The sequence below is a fragment of the Pinus tabuliformis genome, chromosome 3_1, assembly GCF_031772625.1.
Source record: "Pinus tabuliformis cultivar Carrire ecotype Pingquan chromosome 3_1, CPIR1, whole genome shotgun sequence".
NCBI lineage: Eukaryota > Viridiplantae > Streptophyta > Pinopsida > Pinales > Pinaceae > Pinus > Pinus tabuliformis.
In genome coordinates this window covers 889,778,781-889,799,964 of record NC_142301.1, presented here as the reverse complement: position 1 = coordinate 889,799,964, position 21,184 = coordinate 889,778,781, and the positions used below count along the sequence as shown (strand labels likewise).

Genomic DNA, 21,184 nt, shown 5'->3' with positions numbered 1-21,184 from the left:
TTAATATAATATTAACTTTAAGGTAATATTAAATTTGTTATACTATAATATATATTAATATATTGGGATATATATTAACTCGAAATATATATGGGAGGGAAGAATGAAGACATAGAGTGATAGAGGTGGAGACATAGAGGGAGTGAAAAGAGCGAGATGGAGATAAAGTGAGGGAGAGAGGAGAGGAGTGAAGAGAGAGGGGAGAGAAGATAGAGAGGGAAAGGAAGACACAAAGATGGAAGGGAGAGAAAGAGAAGGAGAAAGGGAGGGAGATAGTGACAGGGTTGGAGGGCATAGAGAGATGGAGTTGGAGGGAAAGATAGAGAAGGAAGAAGAAACACATATAGAGAGAAAGAGAGGGAGTGAGAAGGGAGAGATGGAGAGAGAGTGTGTATGTTTATGGGTGAGATAGAAAGACAAAGGAGAGATGGGAAGAAGGGGGGAGAGAATGAGAGAGGGAAAGAGATAGTGACAGAGTTGGAGGATGAAGAGAGAGAGTGTGTGTTATGTAATGCCCCTAATAATAATAAATAAATAAAATAGCATAATATTAAAATATAAGTAAATAAATAATAAACAATAAATAAAAGATAATAATAGTAAATAAATAGTAAACAATAAAGAAAAGATAATAATAGTAAATAAATAATAAATAAATGGCATGTTGAAACATGGAATTTTCATTTTTGGAATCATTTGGTCTATTTAATGGATGATGAGGAGGATGAGATGCATTTATTTATTCGTCCATTTTATTGAGAGAAAAGTGTTGTGAGACAAAGGAATCCCTGGAAATAGTATGTTGATTGAGGACTAGGGGGTGACTAGTTGTGGAAATATTACGTGTAGTTGAGCCTATGGTTGGGTGGAGAGTCGTCTCTAAAACTTCGTTGAAATTAGCGGGATTCAAATAACGTTCAACTCTGAAATGACAAGTAAAAAATAAGATGAAGTGAAACAATGTAAGGTGATTTTGTAGCTTTTTGAAATGATACAAATGCGTATTAGTTAGTCATCTTTTAAAACTTAATTCATTTAAAATATTTAGTTTCCATTTAAATTTTATTCATATATTTATTTTTTATTTATATATTTATTTTATTCAAAATAATATTTGAATTTTTTATGATGATATTATTATTAAAATAAAAATAAAAAATAAATAAAAACAAATTGACGTGAAAACTGAAGAGGCCATTAACAATTTAATGGATGTTTAAGAGTTTAAAATAGATCTAAGGTAACCTGAACGCAACAGATTTAATTGTCGGGTTTAAGTTCTAGTGGAGTTCCTGGCCAATCTAACATATTGCGAAGGATTTTCCGGAATAGTTTAATCAAAACCCTCATTTAAATTTTAGCCAATCGAAGTTGGGAATAGTGGTGACTTGAGTTCAAGAATATTTCTCAAGTAAGAGGGCAACTAAAATTGCATGCAAGCATATATGAGACCCCAAACACATTCGAAAATAAATTATGTCTATGCTTCCTTACTCTTATAGTTATTGGAGTCGTTGAATGGGCATGTAAAGGAAGAAAAACCCTTTTCCATAATAATACAGATATATATTAAATAATTTAATTTGATCAGAAAGAATTATTATTATTATGTAAAAGTTTTGGTGTTCTAAAATATTTGAGGTTATAATATTAAGATGATTATTGATGTATTTTATTTGGAAAAAATGATTATAGATGTATTTTTATTATTATGATGGTATTAGAGTACTTATATAAATTATTATGTCTATTTTGATTAGTTATTGAATACAAGGTAATTATTATTGAATTTATATTAATAAATAATTTATTTGAATGGTAATTATTATGAATTTAGGTTAATAAACTATTTATTTGAATCAGGTGAAAATTAAAGAATGAGATTTTTTTTTGATGGTTATGTAATTTTTTATTATATTTTATGGAAAAATGAATTATATTATTCTTATGCCGAATTCTGATGGGGTGTAAGGAAGGATAGTAAACATTGTATTAAAATAAGAAGATTAAAAGATAAATATATTAATATTGTTAGAAAATGTAACACTTGAAAAAATGTGTATTGAAATGCAATAATAAGAAAAAATAGATGGTATATGTAGATACAAATTAGTCAGTTACGACTACATTTCACTAGTTTCAATCCCACTTCTTCACCCCTGTGAGCATCACCCGATGCAATGAGTGCTAAGTGAACTATTCAAAAATCATGAGAAATTAGTCAGTTACGACTACCTCTCATGGAAATGGTCATACGTTTGAATGACTTACTTAACGCAGTTGAATCCCAAAAATGATATCTAATATAATGCACTGCATAAATCCCCCATACCTAAAAAATAGATGGTATATGTAGATACAAATTGTTAATGAGTGTAAATTAGTGAGTTTAAAGTTAGTCATGCTATTAATTTGTAAGTTATAATGAAGTTGTTCTTTAAGTGAGTTTATAAAAGATGATTTCATTTAAACAAAACAAAAATGGATTTAAGGGTCTTACCATATAAGTGTATATGTTATACGAATCATGGCATGTTCACTCATCGTTAGGGATATCTTAACTATGGGAAATAAAAGTTGAATGAATAATGATGTTGAAGATTAGCCTTCTTAATCATGGTACTTTGTAATGCACAATGCTAAATTGGCATAATAAATGTTGACTATAAATATTTGAGTAGAGTTTAATGGACTCATGGATATACAAGCATAGTGGATGGTTAACCCCCTTTGGTGAAGGGATTAGAAATACTTATTAAGAACCTTGTGGATACTACGTTTATTTATCTTGATAAAAACAACATGCACAAACATCAACTCAAGGTAATGCTTGGAATTTGTTAGTTTGATATTACATAATTGATTGTGAAACAATTTATGTGTCCACATTTAAATTAATGTTTAACTTTGTTTCGATGATGTTACTTCTCAAAAAGGGATGAATGGGACAATGAAGGGATGAAGGAAAATAGTATGACGAATTGATGAACATGAAACAAATAATGACATCTATTCTAGAGTTATCTTGTCAAATGTGTCAACTAGTCTAGATTTCTTATGCATGATTCTTATATTTATGATGTTATGATATGAGGTATATTGACATATGATTTATTTATTATGTGATGTCATGATATATCTTTGATGTTAATATGTTGATGTTACAACTTAGGATGATATTTTATGATGTGAAGCTTGTGGTAATTATACACAACTTTTATGACATGCATGAGCATGCAATTCGCTATTATTCATAATGTTGAGGTTAACAGTGATGTTATGTTATCATGATGATATGCAAGACTTGGGATGTGGATTATTTATATGATGTTATGATGTTACAACTAATGCATTGGTTGCATGTTGAGATGTGGTGATTGATAGGAAATTCACCAATGGGACAACAGGGTTGGTTTATTTAACGATCTCGTGGGAGCCCATACTTGCGAGGGAGAATATGTAACACCATATGGGTTGGGGACAAACTCAATCAACACTACATATGACAGTGGTTCCTTTGTCTTTTATAGATACTGATGGATAGATCTTGAAGGGTTATGGGACCATCTTGAGTAGGCCAAGTGCGTGATATTGTAGGCCAAGTGTCTGACAATGGATTATTATACTAAATTCTGGTGGGGGTGTAAGGAATTTGATGCATGGGGTTGTGCACCTTAGTGAGTGTGGAGGGAGTGGGACAACATTTTGAGATGCCTGGAGTACTACTGCATGGAGTACTAAGTCGAGTGCCTACCTTAGGACAGATGAAGTTTGAGTCAAACGTGAGACTTGGGGCCAGCCTTAGGCTATGGTACAGATCAATGAGGTTTTATGCCTAGTTCCAAAATTTGGGAAAAAGAACAGATATTCCTTGGGAAATCCTAGGTGTTGTGGAAACTTTCAATGCTTGTTGGTTATACTAGTTTAGCAGAGAGTGTAGGGAAAATGTGAAGTAAAAAATAACTAAATAAAATAAAATGTTAAATGATTGAACTTAACTTTGAAAAGAAGGTCCTTAAAGAGGGGGAGTATGTAATTCTCCATCATCATAATAATAATAATAATAATAATAATAAATAATATAATATAATATTAAAATATAAGTAAATAAATAATAAATAATAAAGAAAAGATTATAATAATAAATAAATAGTAAACAATAAATAAAATATAATAATAGTAAATAAATAATAAATAATGAAGAAAACATAATAATAATAAATAAACAAAATAGTAAATAATATATATATATATATATAAAGAATAAGTAAAGTTAACAAAAAGTAAAAGGAAATAAAATAAGAAAGTTTTAAATTAAGAGAAATATTAAATTAAGTAAAACTTAAAATAAAGAAATAAAAGTTGGCATGTTAGCACATGGAATGTGTGCATGCAGATCCCTTTCCATTTTTGGAATTGTTTGGTCTATTTAATGGACGATGAGGAGGATGAGATGCATCCATTCCTTCATCCATTCTTTTGGGAGAAAAATGTTGTGAGACAAAGAATTCCCCGACAATAGTATGTTGTGTAAGGGCTCGGGGGTGGTCATCTATGGAAAGATTATGTGCAAGCAAACCTACAGTTGGGTGGAGAGTCATCCCCAAATTTTTGTTGCGGTTAGCGGGATTCAAATAACGTTTAACTCTAAAATCACAAGGAATATCATCACTACAAGTACATTGTCTCTGCTTATATTTTTTTGAAATTCTATGTTAATTAGTTGAATAGTTGTGTGGTGATTATAAATCACATAATTTATCTAATTAGTTGTATATTTAAATTGTGATTTGTTATAGAGTGATGAGGGGGAGAGACAAAGGGAGGTGGGAGAGAAAGGGAGAGAAATCAAGGAAGAGACAAAGAAATTAAGGGAGAGGAGAAATGGATAGAGAGAGAGAGATGGAGCTGGAAGGTGAGAGAGAGGGAGGTAGGAAGAAAGACATAGAGAGAGAGGTGGAAAAAGAGAGAGGGAGTGACAAGGGAAATGGAGACAGAGGGAGAGAGGAGAGCAAGAGGGAAGAGAGATAGAAGGGGAGAGAGAGGGAGAGAAGGGGAAGAGATAGAGAGAGGAAGAGGGAGGGAGATATATATAGATATGGAGAAAGAGTGTGTATGTTTGTGAGGTGATATAGAGAGACAGAGAAGGAGAGACAAAAGAAGTTAAATATATATATGGAGCGGGGGGAGAGAGAAAAAGAGATAAATATAGAGAGGGAGGTAGGGAGAGATAGATAGATATGGAGAGAGAGAGCATGTGTCTTTGGGAGGGTGAGATAGAGAGACAAAGAAGGAGAGATAGAGGGAGATATAGATATATATGGAGGGGGTTAGAAAGAGAAGAAGATTTTTTTTCACAAGATGCATTGATTTCAGTGTAGATATTGATTTCTAATCCTATTTGATTGCTTGCACTAGATGCATTGATTTTAGTGTAGATGTTGATTTCTAATTATATTTTATTTCTTGCACTAGATGCATTGATTTTAATGTAGATTATTATTTTTAATCCTATTTGGTTGCTTGCACTAAATGCATTGATTTTAGTGTAGATGTTGATTTCTAAGCATATTTGATTGCTAGCACCGGATGCATTGATTTCAGTGTAGATGTTGATTTATAATCTTATTTAATTTCTTGCACTAGATGCATTAATTTCAAAGTAGATGTTGATTTCCAATCATATTTGATTGCTTGCATTCTATGCATTGATTTCAATGTATATGTTGATTTCTGATTTGATATAAATAGATGTATAGTGTACAATAATTTCAAGGTAACTATATTAATGGTGTGCATTGATTTAAGTGTAAGCACAAAAAAATTATTGACCACATGCATTGATTTCTATGCTACAGTAATTCAACCATAAATAAAATACCTAAATTTTCATCTTAAAAAAAATGCTTACTTAACTAAAATGTTCGCTTCTTGAAACTGTAAACTATTTGGAATTGACTGCATTTTTATTATTTCCATTTTCCATCATTCGACATTGTAAGTCACTTTGAATTCGAATGAGGTAATAGAAAACAACTACTATTGAAACATACTCGGGGTTTTAACACTTTATAAGCCACAATTATTGACTTTGGAGAAAAATACTATTAATATTGGAGAGAAAGAGAGATAAGGTATGGAATTTACTATAATATCATGAATTAAATATTTGAATGGTCTATGATTTCAACCTTCCTTTTCATATGATCAATATGAAAATATGACAAAACTAACATGTGTGTTAATAAGAATAGTAGATTAGAATAATGTGAGAATGATCACAATGAATACTATTTGTAATTGATTACATTCTTATTATTCACATTTTCTAGCATTCAACATTTTTCATTATCACTTTGTATTCAAAAAAATTATTTCATCAATATTCATCATTCAAGTTATTAACATTATTTATCATCTCAACAAATTGAGGTAATTGGGAAAATTTAAAATTAAAATGACTAGATTTATTTTAGACATATTTAACATATTTCAAATGATGAGAAGAATTAGATGTTCCACATATTTTCTATGGCCGCACATGACTAATATCAACTTAGATCCATCTTAACCATGCTGATCTATCAAGCGCCAAGAGGGATCAAATCTCTTGGGGCGCAAACCTTTTCTCAAGTTTTGTAGTAAAAAAAGAGGTTTGCCCCTCGAGATATTTGATCCCTCTCAGTGCTTGATAGATCTGAGGTTAAGATGGGTCTAAGCTAGTATGTTATACATTAAAAGTTTCCTAAGAATCCTTGTGCAAAATTAATTAGTTTCACTAAATCTAACTACTTAGAATTGATAGGGGATGAAATTTGAGCACATAAATATACCATCCATGCTACTTCAACATTTATCAGTTATAATAATCATAAGAAACAAAAATTTCCTTTATTTTTAACTAAATACAAGTATAAGGTTATATTAAATACAACATGTGAAAGAGTTTGATTAAGGATATTTTTTCCTTGGGAAAAAATTTTGGGCATCATGCATGAGAGACATAGTATTTTTGGTTGTGCCAACCAAGGATATTTTTATAAAATTTGGAAAGAGCGTGATTTATTATTTTTATATGCATTATTTAGAATAATAGTTAGAATAAATAATTGCTAGAAGAAGAATAAACATATATATATAACATTACAAAATTATAGATTAGTGAATGGTGGCATTAAGTTAGTGAAAGTGGGGTAATGTTATTTCCTTTACCATGGTTCAATTCCAATGATATCCATGAAATCATGTTTATGTGCATCTAGGCTTACAAACTTCATGGATGGGGTAGGTGCTAGTCCTTGATGACATTGGTGGAATAGATGTTATATACTCATGGTTTCTCAGTTAACTGGTAACTCCCATAATATGTTAAAAATATCTATACATTAAATATTATAAAAGGAGAAGTTGTCACTTGTTGATGTTGATTAAAAAAATGTAGATTAGTTAAATAACAATGTTACAAAACCCATGAAGAAACGTAAGCTTGAAAAGTTAAGTTAAATGTTATCTATGAAAATCATCTTTTATTTCTAGAGTTTGTCCTAAATATGAAAAATTAACCAGACTTGAAAGAATGTGATAAGCACATTAATATAGAGATAGAGCTAAAAACATGAATGACCAATTTAAAGTGGGAAAGAACCTTAGATAAACATGTTAATATAGAGATATTTAATCCACATAAACCCTGATATACAACATATTGCAAATGTCTTTTTGTAAATAAATGTATGGGTAGAAACGTTTGTCTAGATTATAGAGATATTTAATCCATATAAACCCCAATATACAACATATTGTATATTTAATCCATATAAACCCCAATATACAACATATTGCAAATTTTCTTTTGCAAATAAATGTATAGGTAGAAAGGTTTAACTTAATTGACACAAATTTGACTTAAATTTTATTCTTGATCCATTTAACTTTAATCATCCAAATTGTATAAAGTATTTAGTCAACTCATATCCTTAACATGGTCGAGTTTGTTTATTATTTCATTCTTTTATATATATATGAAAGTAAATATTGATTATTTTTAGAAAATAAGAAAGTGACTTAATTTCTTAAAAATATCGGAATAAAGTTTTTGCTCACATAGAAGAATGTGAATTTCATGTGAGTTAGTGAGTTATATAAATACCTTATTATATGGAGTTTAATAAAATTGTATACTGGTAATGTTATGGTATTATAGAATATAATTTATACTATATTATATTTTTATCATAAGTTTTAAGTTTTAACTAAGTTTTTTTTTTAAGTAATTTTTGTACATATTTAATTTACATTTATATTTATTATGCTAAAAAGGTTATACATTGAATAAATTATTTACAATTTATTAAAGTTTATATCAAAATCAAAATTGAAATCGCGAAGTACAATGCATTGTTGAGGTTTTGGGTGTTATATGAAAATATTATCATATGTTATTATAGCTAGTTTCCATTTACAATAGATGAATTATTGTTGCAATATCAAAGATTAGATTATGTAGAATATAAAACTTATAATGTTGGCAATGTCGATTTTCTTATTATAATATCTAATTAGTTCTTAAAATGTCAGTACTGCTTTTTAAAGCACCAAATTTTTCTACATAACATATTTCTGTTTACATGCCAATAAATTTTAAAATATAACTTCCAACTAAGAAAATGAACTAATGTATAACTAATTTTATAATGATAAGAGAAAATTATTATAGCAGTATTTAGTATGATGTATTATTTATTAAATAGTACTATATGACATTCACAATTTAATATCAAACCACAAGCCATAATAATGTTTAGTAAGATATTAATAACCATAATGCCAAATAAAATTTTAATTAATAATAATTTCTATCTGAAAGTGAAATTATTAAATATAAATAAAAATACATTTTAAATTCAATTTACAAATTAATAAAATCATTTATTTAAATCATAATTTATAATTTTTTTTAATAAATATTAAATATTTAAAATTTATCTCTTTTACTTTTATATAATTTGTAAATACTATATTAAAATTCTTTCTAATTAAAAATTCAAATGATATAACATAACTTGATATTTATTTATTATTATTCTTTGTAATTTAGTGAAATTTGTTTCATTATATATTTAAAAATAAAAATGATATTAATTTACTTTATTAATTATATAATAATATGACAAAAATTATTTTCTCATGTAAAGGAAGCTAATTACGTATAAGTAAATTAGTGTATGATTGCTATTTATTCAATGCATTTTATGGTACAAAATAAGGGAAAAAGATAAAAGAATATAAAAGAGTACAAGATGTAGAATGAGAATAAGAAAAAAGTAAAAGAATATAAAAAATTACAAGATTTTAGGTCATATCATAAAAAATTTATTTTATTATACTTTAACAAATATGAGAAATATTAATATACTTTGGTTTCAGTTAACCATCATCATCATTATTAATGAAATGTAATTTAAAAAATTAATTTATTAATGAAATGTAATTTGAAAGAGAAATATTAATATAATTAAATGAGTGTATGATTGCTATTTATTAAATGCATTGTATGGTACAAAATAAAATAAGGAAAAAAAAATTAAAAGAATATAATAGAGTTAAATAATATATTAAAATTCTTTCTAATTAAAAAGTCAAATGATATAACATAACTTGATATTTATCTATTATTATTCCTTGTAATTTAGTGAAAGTTGTTTTATTATATATTTAAAAATAAAAATGATATTAATTTACTTTATTAATTATATAATAATATGACAAAAAATATTTTCTCATGTAAAGGAAGCTAATTACGTATACGTAAATTAGTGTATGATTGCTATTTATTCAATGCATTGTATGGTACAAAATAAGGGAAAATATAAAAGAATATAAAAGGTACAATATAGAAAGAATTATAAAAGAATATAAAAAATTACAAGATTTTACGTCATATCATAGAAAATTATTTTATTATACTTTAACAAATATGAGAAATATTAATATACTTTGGTCTCAGCAAAAAATAATTTATTAATGAAATGTAATTTGAAAGGGAAATATTAATATAATTAATTTATTAATAAAATATAATTTGAAAAATTAATATATTAATGAAATGTAATTTGAAAACTTAATTTCTTATTGAAATGTAATTTGGAAAAATAATATTTATATAATGAATAATAAATGAAGATCTCATTCCAGAAGACCAAGCAGAATTAAGAAAGGAGGTTCAAAAGGTAAAAGAAGCTAGAAAGGAAGGAAAATGGGCAATAATCAGAAATAGAAAAGCCTTTATTCGAGATAGAAACCAAAAAGATAGTAATCAATAGCAATTAAACATGCTCTGGATCCTTTCTTGGAATTGTCGGGGCTTCCCATGGAACAAAGGCCCCAAGCTAAGTTGGATTTCAAATGATGTTGATATTATTTTGCTTGTTGAAACTTGGGAGCACGAAGAATCTAAGGTCCCTAACATAGATGGATTTACGCTATGGTCTACCTGGAACAAGCGATCCTCCCGTAGAGGCATTGGGGGAATATCTTGTTACATTAAGAAGAACATCTCGCCCCATGTTAGGATTTATAAAAACAACCCTCACATCCAATATAGTTGGATAGAGATCAAAGACATTAATAATAAAAAGTCCTACATAGCAATATGTTATTTTCCCCCCATTAATTCTAACTTCTATAAGAAGAAGAATCTAGATCAAACTAACCCTTACAATGGTTTAGAGAATGATATTTCTAGCCTAAGGAATGACGGTAATATCCTTTTAATAGGTGACTTTAATGCTCGAACTTCAAACAACCAAGCTATTATTCTAAGCAATCATTCCAACCCTAATCCTCTTTGGTTAGATGAAGACCCTACTCTGGCTAGCAGGTACAAAAGGAACTCTGAAGATCTCGGGGAAAATCTGTTTGGGTCGGAGCTAGTCAAGCTCTGTAGTGCTCAGGATCTCATAATTTGCAACGGTCTAAAGAAGTGGCCCAATTCTAGCAAGATGACCTGCATCCATGGGCTTGGTAGCAGCGTGGTAGACTATGTTATTTCCGATCTCCCATTATACAACGAAATAATAAATTTTGACATCTTAAATGACCATGAACCTGACTCTGATCATAGGCCTTTACTTATAACTCTCAATTTTGTCATGCATAGAGTTCCCATAAAAAATAATACTTATAGCCAAAAGAACTTAATATTTGATAGAAATAAAAATGATCTCTTTCTAAATGAATTAAAAACTAATTTGCTTCCTTTATCTAATATAGACAACATAGAAGACCTCTATCATAATTTTACTACAACCCTCTCATATTCTATTAACAAGTTCTCAATTGAAGTTTCAAATAATAAAAGAAATAGCAAAACCAATCCATGGTATGACAAAGATTGTAAAAGTGCAAGGAGAGCAATTAAGGAAGCTGTTGATGAATCTCTTAAATGGACAAAATAAAAATATACAAAGCCCTAACTAAAAGGAAAAAGAGGCAGTACATTCGTCAAAGACAGGAGAATCTCTTACACCTCTCTAAGGTAGCTCCTAAGAAATTTTGGAGGCAGATTCTAACTAGGAAGACTAAGGATAATAATAAAATTGCTCTTTGCGATTGGAATTCCTATCTTAAAAAGCTTTATGAATCTCCAAATGTCATGGATAATTTGGAAACCCTTCTCACAACGAAAGAAGTTTTCTCTTTAGAAGACATTAAGTTTGGGGTTAATCGCCTCGCTAATGGGAAAGCTAAGGACATTGAAGGTTACCAAGCAGAAATCTTAAAAATTGGAGGTCCTGTCCTCATCCCCCACATCCACAAGCTTTTCAATCAAGCAGTCAAGCAAGGGTTCCCTAAACCTTGGACTGAGAGCCTCATTATCCCTATTTTTAAAAGTGGGGATACAAATAACCCCTCTAATTATCAAACAATTATGATCAGCCCTCTCTTAGCCAAGTTATACGGTAGTATTTTGGAAAAAAAGTTAAGCATATGGCTTGAAAGTGAAGGTAAGCGGGCTAAAGGCCAAGCAGGTTTCAGAAGGCATCACTCAACAATAGACCACCTTGTTATGCTTAGGATCATTGCGGAGGAATGTCGTAATGATAAATCCAATTTATTTTGTTGCTTTGTGGACTTTAGAAAGGCTTTCGATACGGTTCCTAGATCCAACCTCTGGAATAGATTAGAAGAGCTAAAGGTTCCTCTCGAGTTGAGAGCTGTCGCTATAAGGTTATACGAGAATGTAATTACCAAGCTAAAGAGCAATGAAGGGTGGTCGAAAGATATTAAGTGTAACATCGGAGTTAAACAAGGTTGCCCCCTCTCCCCTACCCTATTTGGCATTTACATCGATAAGCTCGAAGGCTATTTAGAGGAAGCAGGATGTGATGGCACGATCTTAGCTGGGATAGTCGTCATCCTTCTTCTTTATGCTGACGATATTGTTCTTTTGGCAAGGTGCCCATCTGATCTTAATAAGCAACTCAGGCTTCTTAAGGATTTCTGCTCTACCATGGGTATGACTATTAACACTGACAAAACAAAAGTTATGATTATCAAATCCAAGAAGGACACTTACGCTAATTTTATGTATGACAATAATAACTTGGAGGAAGTGTATTCTTACAAGTACCTAGGAATTGATATTCATCACAAGCTCAACTGGAACCATAGCATTGAGAAAAGGATTAATGGGGGGTGGAAAGCTTACTATGGTCTTGAAAATAATTGTAAAATTGCAAACCTTGTAATGTGGGATAAAAAGAAGTTCCTCTTTGAAACTTTAGTCACTCCTGTTATCTTATATGGCTGTGAGGTTTGGGGTTGTAGCATCTCCAGAGAATCATGGAGAAAGATTGAGCAAATCCAGAAGCGTTTTATAACTTATAACCTGAAAATTAAAAGTAATACACCCTATCATATTCTCCTTATAGAAGTAGGTCTTTCCCCTATTGAGAGCCTAGCTATGCTTAGGTTTCTATTGTACAAGCACAAAATCAGTAACATAAACGATCATAGACTTCCTAAGCTAGCTTTAAATTCTAGCCAAAACCACCTAAGGCTCAATCAAGGGTGGCATAAAGACACAAGGGTCTGGTTAAACTATTGGGAGATCAACGAAAATGATGCATTGCAAAACATAAATAACATTAAAGATATTGTTACTTCTAAGTTCAAAGAAAAAATGTGGTGTGAGAAAGACTTAGCGGCTAAAAGAAAATTAAGTTATTATAAGAAGGTCATCAGCCCCACCCTAGAAGATCAAAAGTATCTCTCTATTTTAACTAGCTCAAAGAAGAAAATTAATATAGCAAAGATTAGAACGAATTCTCATGAGCTCCATAGTGAAACAAGTCGTTGGGCAATTCCTAAAACGCCATGGATGGAAAGGATCTGCCATATACGTAAGAATAGGAACATCGAGGATGAAAACCACTTCCTCTTAGAGTGCCCCGCGTATAACCACATTAGATCTCAGTTTCACAATCTTTGTTACAATACTGACCTTCCTAGCCTTTTACAATGTCAAAATTATAGTGAGCTCAGGAGGCTTCTCTCCAAGCTTTTTGAGCATAGGAATAAAATCTTAAATCAAAATAGATAATTTGTTTCTTTAGGTCCGATAGACCATTATTTGGTCTCAGTGGACGTTAACCATCATCCTCATCATCATCATCAATAAAATATTAATTTTTTGAGAAATATTAATATAATTAATTTATTAACGAAAAACAATTTGAAAAAATAATATATTAAATATATAATAAAATATTAATTTCTTAAAAAAATTTAGATGTGGAATTAAATAAGGACTAGAAATTGTTTTATTATATTTTAAACTTAAAAGTATTAATTTATTAAATTAATAATTTAGTAAAAAAAAAAATTCCCCTTACCTAAAAATAATTTTCGATTTCGACTCTGCTCATTAGATGAATTATTGTTGCAAAATCAAAGATTAGATTATGTAGAATATAAAACCTATAATGTCGGCAATGTTGATTTTCTTATTATAATATCTAATTAGTTCTTAAAATGTCAGTATTGATTTATAAAGCACCAAATATTTCTACATAACATATTTTTGTTTACACGCCAATAAATTTTAAAATATAACTTCCCATTAAGAAAATGAACTAATGTATAACTAATTTTATAATGAAAAAATTATTATAGCAGTATTTAGTATGATGTATTATTTATTAAATAGTACTATATATGACATTCACAATTTAATATCAAATTATAATAATGTTTAGTAAGATATTAATAAGCATAATGCCAAATAAAATTTTAATTAATAATAACTTCTATCTGAAAGTGAAATTATTAAATATAAATAAAAATACATTTTAAATTCAATTTACAAATTAATAAAATCATTAATTTAAATTATGATTATAATTTTTTTTTTAATAAATATTAAATATTTAAAATTTATCTCTTTTACTTTTATATAATTTGTAAATACTATATTAAAATTCTTTCTAATTAAAAATTCAAATGATATAACATAACTTGATATTTATTTATTATTATTCTTTGTAATTTAGTGAAAGTTGTTTCATTATATATTTAAAAATAAAAATGATATTAATTTACTTTATTAATTATATAATAATATGACAAAAATTATTTTTCTCATGTAAAGGAAGCTAACTACATATAAGTAAATGAGTGTATGATTGCTATTTATTAAATGCATTGTATGATACAAAATAAGGAAAAAAAATTAAAAAAATATAATAGAGTACAAGATTGTATTAATCTGTAAATAATATATTAAAATTCTTTCTAATTAAAAAGTCAAATGATATAACATAACTTGATATTTATCTATTATTATTTCTCGTAATTTAGTGAAAGTTGTTTCATTATATATTTAAAAATAAAAATGATATTAATTTACTTTATTAATTATATAATAATATGACAAAAATTATTTTCTCATGTAAAGGAAGCTAATTACGTATACGTAAATGAGTGTATGATTGCTATTTATTCAATGCATTGTATGGTACAAAATAAGGGGAAAAAATAAAAGAATATAAAAGAGTACAAGATGTAGAATGAGAATAAGAAAAAATTAAAAGAATATAAAAAATTACAAGATTTTATGTTATATCATAAAAAAAATATTTTATTATAATTTAACAAACATGAGAAATATTAATATACTTTGGTCTCAGTGGATGTTAACTATCATTATCATCATTATTAATAAAATGTAATTTAAAAAATTAATTTATTAATGAAATGTAATTTGAAAGAGAAATATTAATATAATTAATTTATTAATGAAAAATAATTTGAAAAAATAATATTTATTAAATATATAATAAAATATTAATTTCTTAAAAAAATTTAGATGTGAAATTAATAATACATAAATAAGGACTAGAAATTATTTTATTATATTTTAAATTTAAAAATATTAATTTATTAAATTAATAATTTAGTTAAAACAAAAATTTCCCTTTAATATATAATATTAGTTTCTAAAAATATTATTTAATGTATTAAAATATTAATGCACTAAAACCATTATTTAATATAAAATTTGTGTATAGTTAATAGATAAGCTATTACTTTCCTAGGATAAAAAGTATTTCTATGTACTAAAAAAATCAATATGGTTTCCATTTATTCGAAAACATTATTGGATACAAAATGTATAAGAATTTAGAAAAGCAAAAATATTTTTAAGATCATTACTTGTATAGAATATAACCAAAGTCATTTTGATTTGTTTTAAATAGTATTAATTTGGCGATTAGTTTATTAAAATTTTATAAATATAATGTTAATGTTTGCTAAGTAAATAAAATATATTAAAAACAGAGAAAAATCATTCATTCAAAGACATTTTAAAAATAGAATGAAGTAAAATTTGAAAATATATAAATAAAGTACAAACAATCATTTCATGTGCAGTGCAGAATCGAAAGATACAAAAGAGTTGGAATACAAAACTTAAATATAAAGAAAGATTCCAAAGGCTTGTATACACGACCTGTAAGATCAACTTAAAAATATAGAAATATACAAAAGAGTTGGACTAAAATTATAAATATAACGAAAAATACAAATGTCCCTGTTAACAAAATACAACACGCTTCTGAATTTTGAATATAACGAAAAATACAAAAGACCCGTGAATACAGATTACCAAAAGACTTTCAAAAACCTGAATGGGAACCAGCAGACACGCCGAAGTCATAAATACGCAGTAGATTACTATTTGGACTCAAAGGTAAAACACATTTCTTGATATAACTAATTGGTCTGGTTTGGCTGGGTTGAGTTGGCAAAATTTTATTACTATTTGGACTAAAAGGTAAAACACATTGCTTAATATAACTAATTGGTGTGGTTTGGCTGGCTTGAGTTGGCAAAATTTTAACTTGCTTCTGTGTATATTGATAATGGAGTATTTTTCACCTTTGATGAGAGAAATATTAATTGTGGAAAAGAAATATTGATTAATTCTACTTGAAGATTGCATCTTTCATATAGGTTGAACTTTGAAGTTATAAATAACATTTTATCTTTATAAAAACATTGGCGCTCTATAGAAATAAGCACATGAATGTAGATGATTACAAGAAAGTTTCCTAAAATATCTCATATGAAGACGGAATGAAACTGGTTTGAAAAGAAACTATGATATTCCGATGAAGAGAGTGAAATAAATTTCAGAAAACAAAAATACAGGATTAAGATAACTTGCTATAGTCAGTTTATTTCATGCTATGACATGTTTGTTCATATAATGCTTATTTCATGTTTTGTTTTTCCGGAACATGTTATATAATGCTTATTTCATGTTTTGTTTTTCCCGAAAAGTGGAGATAGAAAAATATTTCATTTTAGAATGTGAGGCCTTTAAAGACAGCAGGGAAAGTTATGCAGATATGCTGTAGCGAACTCTTGGGATAATCTATTTAGCGAGGGGTTTGTCGAGAAGCTGGGAGCATTTATTGTGAGGCTTCACAGAAAAAGGGCCGACTACATCAAGCAGATGAAGAAGCAATCTGTCCCCTAGGCTATCTTTAGCCTCGTGGACGTTAACAAAATCTTTCTTTCTTTCTTTCTATTTTGATTTTTTCAAATATTACAATAAGGGTGGGACTATTTGTAAATTGGTTTTAAATACCAAAATTCTAGAAAATATCTATTTTGGTTTTTTGGAATAGTACAATAAAGATGAAATTATTTATAAATCAATTCTAAACACCAAAACTCTAAAGAACAGATAAATTTCATGCTATGACAATATAACCTGTTTCCTACTTTTACAACGCTATTATCTACTTGATTTCTTGAAATAGCAGATAGATATTGTTTGTAAACTTAACTAATACCAAATTGACACAGGATAAAAAAAAAAACTAACACCATTAGAAAGAACAAACTTATCTCATTCTTAGAGTTTATCCCAGATGTATAAACAGAAGCCAACAAAAAAACAATGTCTCATTAGGTTGTTGAACAATATTGGGAAGAGTATCTTTTAAACCATATCTTACCAATACTGACAAAATGAACCGTTCAGAGTTTCTGGAATAATGAATGAAGCAATGAATTTTCAGTGCCTGCGATAACCATTTAGACCATGAATCACTATTGTTTTAATTCGATGGCCATTTTTAGAAACACGAAACATGCAGGCTCTGTTGAAACATAATACTATAATAATGTTTAGTGTATCTTGGCAAACTTTAGAGGAGGGCCTGCTGTTATGGTAGAGTCCTGTGAGTTGAACATTGGCGCGCACAAAAATTTGGAGGAGCTAGATGCAGCTGCTGAGGTGGACTGGAGAGAAGTGATGAATGAAGTGTGGGGTTCGTTTATTCTTGTACATGGGCTGAGGCTTTGATGAGAAGAGGATCCGGGAGAGTTCACCTGTAGAGGATCCAAAGCAGAAGTGGGGATGTTGGGGCTGGGCACATGATGGACCATCGGACCGAGGGGGAGAGAATTGGCAGAGAGGGACATAGATATAGTGGGGATCTCCGTTGTATCCAGGGCTGGGGGTGGGTATATCCACTGAGGCAGGGGACCTGCCAAGAGTAGGGTTTGCAGTAGCGGCCCTGCCTGCACTACGGCCTGTAACAGCTTGCCTCTCTCGGGCAAGGCGCTTAGCATGACCTGAAGATCTGACTCTGGTGGCTCGGGCAGATGGGCGGGCATGGTTGGGGAAGTGGAGTCGAGAATGGAAGCAGGAGATGTATGGAGCAGGTCCGGTTTTGGGTCCTGATACGTCATGTGACCGTGTGCCGATGGTTCTAGGATCCCAAGAAATGGATTTGATGGCTGCCTTATGCCTGCTACTGCTGCGTCTTGCTGCCAAAAGTCGTAGTCTGTGGATTTATCATCGACGAGAGGGGGGCGATAGGATTCGACCCGGTGCCGATGCTGCTGCTGCTCTGGTTCGACAAAACTTAGCTGCTGCTCTTTTTGGTGATAAAACGGCTGTTCTTGTAACTCCATGAGATTCGAACAGTGGACCTTTGAAGATGAAGTTGGAGGTTTAGGTTGAGGTTGAGGTTGGTGCAGGTGGACGTCTGCTCGGAGATCAAGATGCAGGAAGTCGAAATCATGGCCACCAGAATTCCAATGGAATTGGTCGCCCAATCCGACGAGCTGAGAGGAATTCGAATGCATGGCAGTACTGGTGGTGGTGGTGGTGGTGGAGGAGGATGGGTTCAGTTCGGTGGCTTCCGTAACGGCCAGCCTGGTGTCGGGCCACGGGGATCGATCGCTAGACGTGACATGATGCTGTGTATTCGTGAGCATGGAATATTCTGCCAGCCTGTGGTTCAGTTGCAGCAGCTGCTCACGCGCTTCGTCTCGTTCTCTGCAAGCGACTGTCAAGAGTTCTTGGAGATGACGCAGTTTGGCCTCCTGGAGTTGGCTCTGCGATTCTGCGTTGGCCCGCGCGCGTTCCAGCTCCAGGGTTGCGCAGAATAAGAGATGCTTCAGCTCTTCAATGCCCTGTAAACATACAATACAAAGGAGCACAGGTTTGATCTAAGTGGATTGTTGCAGCCTGTATTGTTTTTCGGGCAAAAGTAAAAACCAAATCAATCTACCCAATGAGAATCGATCCTGGGTCGTTGGACACCAGAGAAACAAGAAAGAGACGACAAATGTATGTGTGAGCAAGAATCAAGAACCAAGAACCAAGAACCAATTCCTGGTAAAAGCTTATCCTACCTCTCCATGGTGATACTGTTGCTGCGGCTGAAGCGTCCAGACACCGTTGTCGTTAGGCGCGCAGGGGAACCTATCCATGATTATGGGGCTGATTATAAGGATACATCTGACAGAATTGAATATATTCTCCTTCCCCCTCCTCACGCAAGTTCGAATAATAATAATGATAATTATAATCATACCGCTGAGGGTGGGGAAAAGAGCTGGTGCCCGCTGGCCACCCATTCGGTCGCCGGCGGTAGTGTCCGAATGGAACCCGGATACCCTGACTCTTTCACGACGCCGCCGCCCCACCCTATCCGGCGGCCATTTTATTCCCGCCTCGTTATGCTTTCTTTTACGTCGGGGAGTTTAACGTGCAGTACGGGCGGACACTAAGCCTTCAATTACCAAATTAACTGTACCTAATTCTGCTCATTTTCGATTTCGACTCCGCGTGGACGGGCAACCGGCTACCGCCCATCATCGGGGACCGCCCCTCCCGAGGCAAATGATGACTCAGCATGCTACGTCCGTCACTTGCGGTTGGGTGGTGATTGAGCCTGTCATGTGACCTTACCTGCGTGAAAACTACGGTCCGGTCTTTTCTTTCTCTTTCTCCACACGAGGAGGCCAAAACGTCACGTTGCTGCTTCCAATGGCATTATGACACAAACTCTTAAATGAACAGCAAAAGTATCTGAACCAAGCAGCGCATGTGGCGAGCATAGCATTTCGGAGTTGACCCATCATGCAGGACCCCTATTGTGGGGGTGACTTAGTCGGTTGGCCTATCTAAACTAGACACGCTGACGTGTTACTTTTCCCTAACAAATATTTGTAGTTAATGCCTTACAATTGGACGGGTCAAACAAAGTAGCCATACCGATGTGAGTTTTTTAAAGAAAAATCAGTAGTGGCTCCTTAAGACTCGGTAATGGCCCTTTTAGAATGAGATGGGGAAAACATAAAATCTTTCTTATCAAACATTGGGGAAAACATAAACTCTTTCACCAAGATGTATGACTCTTTCCATGAGTGGTTGGTAATATATAAATATATTTGTGTTTGTGACTGTTGTACCTTAGTATTAGTAATAGAACTTAGTTATAGGTTTTGAAGAATTTTCGCATTGCAAGTTTATATGTGTAATAGTTGTGCAACACTTTTGACATTGCAAGTTTATATGTGTAATAGTTGTGTGTATATATTACTCGTATATTATATTAATGTATGTATAATTGTGATTGTGATAATTGTAACACTTTTGACATTGCAAGTTTATATGTGTAATAGTTGTGTGTATATATTATTCGTATATTATATTAATGTATGTATAATTGTGATTGTGATAGTATTTTGATGTTTTTGATAGTTTTATATTAATGTTTGCATTGTTATATTTGTGATAATTATGTATTATTATTTGTATTTTAGTTCGCGTTATCTGTAATTTTTATGTAATTTTGGTAGATATGTTTTGTTTGTGATAGTTGTATGTTTTTGTTTACATTGTTGTGTTTGTTATCGTTGTAACTTAATGCTTACATTTGTGTGTGTTATAGTTATACTTTAGTGTTTGCATTGGTGGTTGGTGCTATTTGCAAGTTTTTAACAATTTTAGCAACACTTGTTTATAATTGTGATAGTTGGACATTGATATTAGCATTAGTAGTTGGGGTTAGGTGTAAGTTTAGGGCAGTTTTGATAGGTCATGTTTGTGCTTGAGATAGTTTTATATATGTGGTTACATTTTCGTGCTTGTGATATTTGTACTCCAATAGTTGCACATTTTTGTACTTGTGACAATTGTACACTAATGCATGCATTAATGATTGGGGCTATGTGTAAGTCCTTTTCGACATTGGCAATGAATGTGTGTGCTTGTGATAGTTGCACATCAATGCTAGCATTAGCAATTGGGCCTAGGAACAAGCCTTTGATGATTTTGATGTTTTTGATAGCTCATGTTTGTGCTTGTGATAAT

At 30.9% G+C, this 21,184-nt stretch overlaps 1 protein-coding gene across 1 annotated transcript; it reads right to left on the bottom strand.

The window, feature by feature from the left end:
• Positions 1-17,446: 17,446 nt before the first annotated feature.
• On the bottom strand, positions 17,447-20,096 carry LOC149190472 (uncharacterized). Its single transcript, XM_089413405.1, has 2 exons — positions 19,219-20,096; positions 17,447-18,996 (listed from the first exon to the last, which is right to left on the bottom strand). The coding sequence occupies exons 1-2, from the start codon at positions 19,441-19,443 to the stop codon at positions 17,701-17,703; spliced, it is 1,521 nt and encodes a 506-aa protein (XP_089269531.1). The 5' UTR covers positions 19,444-20,096; the 3' UTR covers positions 17,447-17,700.
• Positions 20,097-21,184: the final 1,088 nt, after the last annotated feature.

Excerpts from the sequence above, each read along its gene's own strand:
- LOC149190472 (XM_089413405.1), bottom strand. The coding sequence starts at position 19,443 with ATGGGTGGCCAGCGGGCACCAGCTCTTTTCCCCACCCTCAGCGGTATG. Across the intron at positions 18,997-19,218 it reads AACAGTATCACCATGGAGAG|GGCATTGAAGAGCTGAAGCA; the intron begins GTAGGATAAGCT and ends GTATGTTTACAG.